This window comes from Salmo salar, chromosome 25 (assembly GCF_965601325.2).
Source record: "Salmo salar chromosome 25, fSalSal1, whole genome shotgun sequence".
In the NCBI taxonomy this organism is placed as follows: Eukaryota; Metazoa; Chordata; class Actinopteri; order Salmoniformes; family Salmonidae; genus Salmo; species Salmo salar.
Genome location: NC_138315.1, coordinates 40962501 through 40971745, shown reverse-complemented (window position 1 = coordinate 40971745; position 9245 = coordinate 40962501). Strand labels below are relative to the sequence as shown.

Sequence of the window (9245 nt, the reverse complement as noted above, 5' to 3'; positions counted from 1 at the left end):
ATAAAGGGATAGAGAGAGAGAAGGATGCAGGGATAGAGGGAGAGAGAGTAGGATGCAGGGATAGAGAGAGAGAGAGAGGAGGATGCGGGATAGAGGGAGAGAGAGGAGGAAAAAGGGATAGAGAGAGAGAGGAGGATGCAGGGATAGAGGGAGAGAGAGGAGGCTGCAGGGATAGAGGGAGAGAGAGGAGGATAAAGGGATAGAGAGAGAGAGGAGGATGCAGGGATAGAGGGAGAGAGAGGAGGATAAAGGGATAGAGAGAGAGAGGAGGATGCAGGGATAGAGGGAGAGAGAGGAGGATGCAGGGATAGAGGGAGAGAGAGGAGGATAAAGGGATAGAGAGAGAGAGGAGGATGCAGGGATAGAGGGAGCGAGTAGGATGCAGGGATAGAGGGAGAAAGAGGAGGATGCAGGGATAGAGGGAGAGAGAGAGGAGGATGCAGGGATAGAGAGAGAGAGATACAGGGATAGCGGGAGAGAGAGAGAGGGGGGCTACAGGGAGAGAGAGGGGGCTACAGGGAAAGAGAGGGGGATACAGGGATAGAGAGAGAGAGAGAGAGAGAGAGAGAGAGAGAGAGAGAGAGAGAGAGAGAGGGGGCTACAGGGAGAGAGAGGGGGCTGCAGGGAGAGAGAGGGGGCTACAGGGAGAGAGAGGGGGCTACAGGGAGAGAGAGGGGGTTACAGGGAGAGAGAGGGGGCTACAGGGAGAGAGAGGGGGCTACATGGAGAGAGAGGGGGTTACAGGGAGAGAGAGGGGGTTACAGGGAGAGAGAGGGGGTTACAGGGAGAGAAAGGGGGCTACAGTGAGAGAAAGGGGGCTACAGGGAGAGAGAGAAGGGGCTACAGGGAGAGAGAGGGGGTTACAGGGAGAGAGAGGGGGTTACAGGGAGAGAGAGGGGGTTACTGGGAGAGAGGGGGTTACAGGGAGAGAGAGGGGGCTACAGGGAGAGAGAGGGGGCTACATGGGAAGAGAGGGGGCTACAGGGAGAGAAAGGGGGCTACAGGGAGAGAGAGGGGTTACTGGGAGAGAGAGGGGGTTACAGGGAGAGAGAGGGGGTTACAGGGAGAGAGAGGGGGCTACAGGGAGAGAAAGGGGGCTACAGGGAGAGAAAGGGGGCTACAGGGAGAGAGAGGGGTTACTGGGAGAGAGAGGGGGTTACAGGGAGAGAGAGGGGGTTACAGGGAGAGAGAGGGGGCTACAGGGAGAGAGAGGGGGCTACAGGGAGAGAGAGGGGGCTACAGGGAGAGAGAGGGGGCTACAGGGAGAGAGAGGGGGTTACTGGGAGAGAGAGGGGGCTACAGGGAGAGAGAGGGGGCTACAGGGAGAGAGAGGGGGTTACAGGGAGAGAGAGGGGGTTACATGGAAAGAGAGGGGTTACAGGGAGAGAGAGGGGGGTTACAGGGAGAGAGAGGGGGTTACAGGGAGAGAGAGGGGGTTACAGGGAGAGAAATGGGGCTACAGGGAGAGAGAAGAAACTATAGAAACTGAAATTCATTAGTAGTTGATCTCCTCATCCGTGTAGTTAGTAGTTGTGTGTGGTTAGTGAACTACAATGCAATGCCTTACAAGGCCACAGGGCAGTTGGTGTGGCAGAGTGACAGTGTGTGTATGTCTGAGAGAGAGAGAGAGAGAGAGAGAGAGAGAGAGAGAGAGAGAGAGAGAGAGAGAGAGAGAGAGAGAGAGAGAGAGAGAGAGAGAGAGGGTGGGTGGGTGGGTTTTATCTCTGTAGGGCCATTGTATATATAGCCCATTTCAACCCCCCCCCCCCCACCCCTTACCCCCCAACCTCCTCCTCACCCGCTCCACAATTAGTTGTCTATGGGTGGGGTAATCCAATCAGGAGTGACTACAGCTCGCCCTCTGTTCACCGGTCTCAGTCTGAGCAGACTCCTCACAGACACACACCCTCCACAGACAGAAAGGTAGGACTCAGCACTGTCCACTTCTCTACCCATCCATCCCTTCTTCACTCCTCTTTTGTCTCCTTTTCTGGGACATAAACATTTAATTCCACTCATCCTCTCACACGCCCATTCCCTCTCTCCACCTGAGCTCTTACCTCTACTTAATGTTCTTTTTCTTTCCATCTTTCCACTATTCATCCATCTGATTACCTCTTCTTCTCTACCACCTGAAACAATCACCCTCCACTCAGCTCAAACAATAACTCTCACCCTCCTAAATCTCCACAACTCTCTCTCTCTCTGATTATGGTTATTCAGGCCTTGAACACTATGACTGAATTTCGGCTTTGATGCGTGACATTTGACCTAATTTCTCCACTGACTAACTCAACTGTGGCTTGATAGACTTTTTGTGTTAAAGAAATGTGCCACTGTCACTTTGAATTAGAGGTAATCAGTTGAGCTTCAGTCAGTATCAATTACTTCTCTATGATACAGATTACATGCATGATCAAACTAGTTAGGTTAAAGATGTGTTTCTGTGTCCTTGGAAAGCCTAACTCTACTGTCCTGCATTCACTGTGCCTTGGAGAGGAAATTATTTTGGATGCAGAGGACTTTGTTTTAAATGCTATTATTTAGAAAGGCAAGGTAAGGTAATAATCTCAGCAGGTTTACATTGTCACAATGCAGATACAAGATCCATCAGTCAATGTATGCATGTGTGTGTGAATGTGTGTGTGTGTGTGTGTGTGTGTGTGTGTGTGTGTGTGTGTGTGTGTGTGTGTGTGTGTGTGTGTGTGTGTGTGTGTGGCAGAGCCTGTCTATGCTATGCTGTAATATCTAATACAAGAGGATAAGTGTAGGTGTTATCAGTGTGCCTGGATAATGTGCTGACAGACAGGGCAGACAGACAGGGCTGACAGACAGGGCTGACAGACAGGGCTGACAGACAGGGCAGACAGACAGGGTATAATATGCTCTGTGCCTATCTGCCAATTATCTATACCCTATAGTTATGGTTAGGAGTGGGTAGTGGTATGGCGAAGGAGGGTACAATTGGGGGAACAGAGTTCCACCCCTTTAGACTGAGAGATAGCGTTTAGTGCTGTCCTGGCTGGATGAATCCAATGGAATAGTCCCAAAAGTGCAAACCTTGCCCACTCAGCTCATTGGGTATGCTAAATGTGAGTAGGCCTGTATGTTTGAGGGATGGTGTATTTCTGTAGTAGTTTGTCGTTGAAACATTGAGCTATTTTGAGCACCTGTCTAGCCCCTCTATCGTGGCTCTTAAAAGCATTCCAGTTTCCTCTGAGGGTACTGGCTATCATTAGAGACTCGTGTCACTGTGGGCCACTCCCGCCATTGTGGCTCAAGCCTCCAACTGAGGGAGATGGATACCCTGCTGAGAGAGAGAGCAGGGGTCAGGTATGGGTACTCTAGGGGTAAATTGGGAGGTGGTCGATTTGTAGTGGAAAAGAAGGGAGGAGAGAGGATGGATGGTGAGGAGGGAGGGTCTTGGTGTTGAGGGGAGGAGAGAGGATGGATGGTGAGGAGGGAGGGTTGTGGTGTTGAGGGGAGGAGAGAGGATGGATGGGTGAGGAGGGAGGGTTGGGGTGTTGAGGGGAGGAGAGAGGATGGATGGGTGAGGAGGGAGGGTTGTGGTGTTGAGGGGAGGAGAGAGGATGGATGGGTGAGGAGGGAGGGTTGTGGTGTTGAGGGGAGGAGAGAGGATGGATGGTGAGGAGGGAGGGTTGGGGTGTTGAGGGGAGGAGAGAGGATGGATGGTGAGGAGGGAGGGTTGGGGTGTTGAGGGGAGGAGAGAGGATGGATGTGGGATATTTGTCTTGCTCAGTAAATATATTAAACTTATCTCAAGTCAATCTAATTACAGGTTTAATTATGATAGTGAAAAACAAAAGACATTTTAACTTTTAAAGTAAGGTGATAGCGTAATGAGAGCTTAACTGCTCAGGTTTGTGAAAGTCATAAGAAATCTTCATAATTTAGTGTGTGTGTGTGCGCGTGTGTGATATTCAGATGGGTTCTCCAGCATTGCATAACACAATTAGGGCAAACTCACACATGTGACAACAGCACAGACAGCACTCAATCCCATCACAAACATATGATCCAATCATTGACAGAAAAATACTTGATTCAATCATCCACTCAGAAAATCATTGCTTCACTATAACTAGATAAAACCTGCATTTCATCATACCTCAGTGCCAAGGGTCGAACCATGACACTGCATGTACTTTCCAGGAGTTCAGCATACTTGTACATACATTGTATGACACTTGTATTACAAGTAGAAGCAAAGTACTGTACTTGTCTGACAAAAGTTAAGAAATACCCTCTTTTCCTCCACATTGAGGTGTTCATTCTGTGCTCGTTAGCTTCGCTGGGACGGGTGACATCAGAGAGAACACAGAGTCCCGTCTCCAACAGCTGTCCGCCGTTTAAATAGCTGGAGATTTTATTAGGGCTCAGTTTCTCTTTTATTTTAGGACCAAGATGAACCCTGATTTAAGTGAGTTAGAGAGAGAGAGAGACAGCCAGACAGCGAGAGAGAACGAGAGAAAGCGAGAGAGAACGAGAGAGCGAGAGAGGATGGATGGATGGAGGGGAAGTAGAGGAGAGGAAGAGCAACAGCGATGGAGAGACTGGGAAAAGGGATTAGAGGGAGAGTCATTATTACCGGTAGATAGGATAGTAAATCTATTCCTCTTTAAACTTGAAGACAGAGAACAGAAAATTCCTCTGACTTCCTGTTTCAATCTAATTTGGACCAGTACCAAGACCCTTCTCTAGCCCTTTAACTTATGCAGTCTTAGTTTGGACTCTTGTTTGGACCCCTATTCTTGAGTAAGAAGTGGTATATCTGAGGATCTCATACACAAAGGCTGTAATACATGAAGAACATACCATGATATTACAGGGGATTTAGTCCAGAGAAAGGGGGACCGAACGAGGTAATGAGGAAATGCAAACAGAAAAATAGACAGTATCGGGTTGGAAAAACAAGGGAAAGCAAATACAGAGAAAAAGAGAGAGGGACAGGGAGAGAGGGAAGAAGAGAGATCTAGCGAGAGATGAGAGGGTGAATAAGAATAAGAGAGTAGGAATTTAAGAAAGTGAGGGGGGACATTCTCAAGTTCTCCTGTTTTTCCTTTGCCTCCTTATATGGTCAAACCATGACGGTGGAATCAGTGGGCAAGAGTGGAGTAGGTCAGAACTCAGAAAGAAAGAGAGCGGGAAGAATGAGAGCGAGAGGAAAGTGGTGAGAAGTGTAGAGGAGAGAGGTATGCAGCGTCGTGTGCTTGGGACACTGGGGACTTCCAGAGGCAGCCGGCCACACACGCGTATGTACAAACAAACAAACAAACACACACACACACACACACACACACACACACACACACACACACACACACACACACACACACACACACACACACACACACACACACACACACACACACACACACACACACACACACACACACACCCAGCCACCCACCCACCCACCCACCCACCCACCCACCCACCCACCCACCACTGGTAAGCAGAGTGACATGCCAAGCACAGAGAGGGATAACCAGGGGTCTATCAGGGGCTGGACTGCTAACAGCTGCAAAGCGTGAGTAGACATTCTTCCAGTGTGCCGTGTCACACACACACTGTGGGAATCTGAGCTGTGTTGTGGTGCATTGTGATGCTGACAGCTGGAGGTGGAGTGATGGATGACTGACTGCATGGTGACATAGTGAGTGTTGGTATGCGCAGTGGCGAAGGTCCCCTGTCCCTCTCTAAGTACGATTGATAGATAGAGCTATTAATAATGTTCCTCTCATCTGTCACCCTGCAGCTGTCACAGCAACAGACAAAAGACTGGCTGCTGACACACAGAGGTCAAAGACTAAACCCTCTAGAGAGACATACTGTACACAAAAGTACAACTTGATACTACAACTGTCGGCAATATAACACTGGCTCAAAAGATGATAGGCAGATGTGTATGGTGATTTCCTCAATGTCTTGTCAGAGATCTCTATTGTGCTATATTGCATTGCATCCACTTTGCTTGAATTGGAAATGCACTTTGTGGATATTATATTCATTGCAGTGACAGGCAAGTGAATTGAGATCCAGTTCTCATTTACTATAACAGACTGATTGTGAGAAGGATGTATCCTCTCTGTTCCTACTCAATGTCAGGAAGCAGATATCTCTGTATAAACACTGACACAGAGAAGGCCAACAGACACACTTGGCTTTTACAAGCTGGCTTCTGTTTATCTAGTTGGACTCTTAAAAACCTACTTACAAAAGTATGCAGGTCAGGGATCAAGGTCGTTGACCATAACTTGAATGAGCCATTTATCCCCCTAGCGTTGATGCCCGCGGAAATACAATTAGCATTATTAAAATATCCCCATAAAAATCTGTCAGTTTTAACTAGAGATATCTGTTAAACCAGAGATATCTGTTAAACCAGAGATATCTGTTAAACCAGAGATATCTGTTAAACCAGAGATATCTGTTAAACTAGAGATATCTGTTAAACTAGAGATATCTGTTAAACTAGAGATATCTGTTAAACCAGAGATATCTGTTAAACCAGAGATATCTGTTAAACCGGTACGAACGAGTATCTGTTAAACCAGAGATATCTGTTAAACCAGAGATATCTGTTAAACTAGAGATATCTGTTAAACTAGAGATATCTGTTAAACCAGAGATATCTGTTAAACTAGAGATATCTGTTAAACCAGAGATATCTGTTAAACCAGAGATATCTGTTAAACCAGAGATATCTGTTAAACTAGAGATATCTGTTAAACCAGAGATATCTGTTAAACCAGAGATATCTGTTAAACTAGAGATATCTGTTAAACCAGAGATATCTGTTAAACTAGAGATATCTGTTAAACTAGAGATATCTGTTAAACCAGAGATATCTGTTAAACCAGAGATATCTGTTAAACTAGAGATGACCGGTCTGTTAAACCAGAGATATCTGTTAAACCAGAGATATCTGTTAAACTAGAGATATTTGTTAAACCAGAGATATCTGTTAAACTAGAGATATCTGTTAAACCAGAGATATCTGTTAAACCAGAGATATCTGTTAAACTAGAGATATCTGTTAAACCAGATATATCTGTTAAACTAGAGATATCTGTTAAACCAGAGATATCTGTTAAACTAGAGATATCTGTTAAACTAGAGATATCTGTTAAACTAGAGATGTCTGTTAAACTAGAGATATCTGTTAAACTAGAGATATCTGTTAAACCAGAGATATCTTTTAAACTAGAGATATCTGTTAAACTAGAGATATCTGTTAAACTAGAGATATTTTGTTTTGCATTGGATGTTAAATAAATCACAGAGAGGGTCACCAGGAAAGCACCCCCACACCATCACACCTCCTCCTCCATGCTTCACGGTGGGAACCACACATGCAGTCTCACAAAGACCTACTCTGCGTCTCACAAAGACACGGCGGTTGGAACCAAAAATCTCAAATTTGGACTCATCAGACCAAGCAAGTCTCTTCTTCTTATTGGTGTCATTTAGTAGTGGTTTCTTTGCAGCAATTTGACCATGAAGGCCTGACTCACGCAGTCTCCTCTGAACAGTTGATGTTGACATGTATCTGTTACTGTTTTGCTCTAGGTTTCCCACAGGCCTCCCAATACTTGTCTGAAGGTTCCCCAGTACCAGTTGAAAATAATTATGGAAGTATATATGGAGACTGTTTATGCCAAAAATAAGGAGGAAAATATATATATATATAATATATATATATATATATATATATATATATAAAATGTCCTGATCTTTCTTCTATCTCTCAGATATAGGACAGACACTTCAGAACAAACTCTCTTCATATGTTTTGGGGGACTGTCTGTTGTTCCATGTAGTGAATATGTTATTCAATGCGTTCGTATGGGCAGTAAGGCCCACTTATTTTTTTATCAAATATTTTTATTGAAACAGTAGGACAAATTATATTCTCAAACTCTCTCTCTCCCCTTGCCTCAGGTTAGTGAGGTGGGATTCCCGGTGCAAAGATGACAGAGCGCTATGACTGCCACTACTGTAAGGAATCCCTGTTCGGGAAGAAATACGTCCTGAGAGAGGAGAACCCATACTGTGTCAAATGCTACGAGAGCCTGTACTCAAACACCTGTGAGGACTGCAAGAAACCCATCGGCTGCAACACCAGGGTAGGAACACACGTATGCATTGCATGACACAAACAAATAGGGATGAACCACTAGCACTCTCTCTCATTTTCTTTTACCTTCCATCCAAGAACATTGTCAAAGCATGCTGTCTGATATAAAGACTGAAATTGTCCCTCTGATGCCTTCGTAGGACCTTTCCTATAAGGACCGCCACTGGCACGAGGAGTGTTTCCAGTGCTTCCAGTGTAAACGCTCTCTGGTGGACAAGCCCTTCTCCACCAAGGATGACCAGCTGCTCTGCACTGAGTGCTACTCCAATGAGTACTCCTCCAAGTGCCACGAGTGCAAGAAGACCATCATGCCTGGTGAGAACCTACATTCATCTAATCTACATATAGTAAACACACACACACACACAGACAGGCATTTCCATGCACACATGGACGTGCACACAGGCATGTACACAGACTAATCTTGGACTATCACAACGTACACAAACCTTCATAATGGTTGCAAACACAATTTAGATCAGCCCTTATCAAAGAAAATGAAATACCAACAAACACAGCATCCCATGAATCTTCAGGAAGTTAAGTTATTTTACAGACCTGACATTTTGAGTTGATTTGTTTGAGTAGTAGCAGTAGTAGTAGTACCAGTAAAAGTAGAAGTAGTAGTACCAGTACCAGCAGTAGTAGTGCCAGTAGTAGTAGTAGTAGTAGTAGTAGTGCCAGTAGTAGTAGTAGTACCAGTAGTGCCAGTAGTAGTAGTAGTAGTAGTAGTAGTGCCAGTAGTAGTAGTAGTACCAGTAGTAGTAATAGTAGTAGTAGTGCCAGTAGTAGTAGTACCAGTAGTGCCAGTAGTAGTAGTAGTAGTAGTAGTGCCAGTAGTAGTAGTACCAGTAGTAGTAGTAGTAGTATTAGTAGTGCCAGTAATAGTAGTACCAGTAGTAGTAGTACCAGTAGTAGTAGTAGTAGTAGTAGTGCCAGTAGTAGTGCCAGTAGTAGTAGTAGTACCAGTAGTAGTAGTAGTAGTAGTAGTAGTACCAGTAGTGCCAGTAGTAGTAGTAGTAGTAGTAGTACTAGCAGTAGTAGTGCCAGTAGAAGTAGTAGTAGTAGTAGTGCCAGTAGTAGT

The 9245-nt window shown here is 45.5% G+C and overlaps 1 protein-coding gene across 2 annotated transcripts in view; it reads left to right on the top strand.

Annotated features, from left to right (window-relative positions):
• The first annotated feature begins 1793 nt into the window (after positions 1-1793).
• fhl2a (four and a half LIM domains 2a) overlaps positions 1794-9245 on the top strand; it is a 17971-nt gene continuing 10519 nt past the window's right edge. Inside the window, exons 1-3 of one of the 2 annotated variants that reach the window (XM_014174380.3) lie at positions 1794-1923; positions 7966-8150; positions 8302-8476. In XM_014174380.3, coding sequence (XP_014029855.1) covers positions 7995-8150; positions 8302-8476 — 331 coding nt within the window. In that variant the 5' untranslated portion in view covers positions 1794-1923; positions 7966-7994. Of the gene's footprint in view, positions 1924-5129; positions 5274-7965; positions 8151-8301; positions 8477-9245 lie in introns of those variants that run through there. The other variant, XM_014174381.3, reaches the window with a different exon arrangement.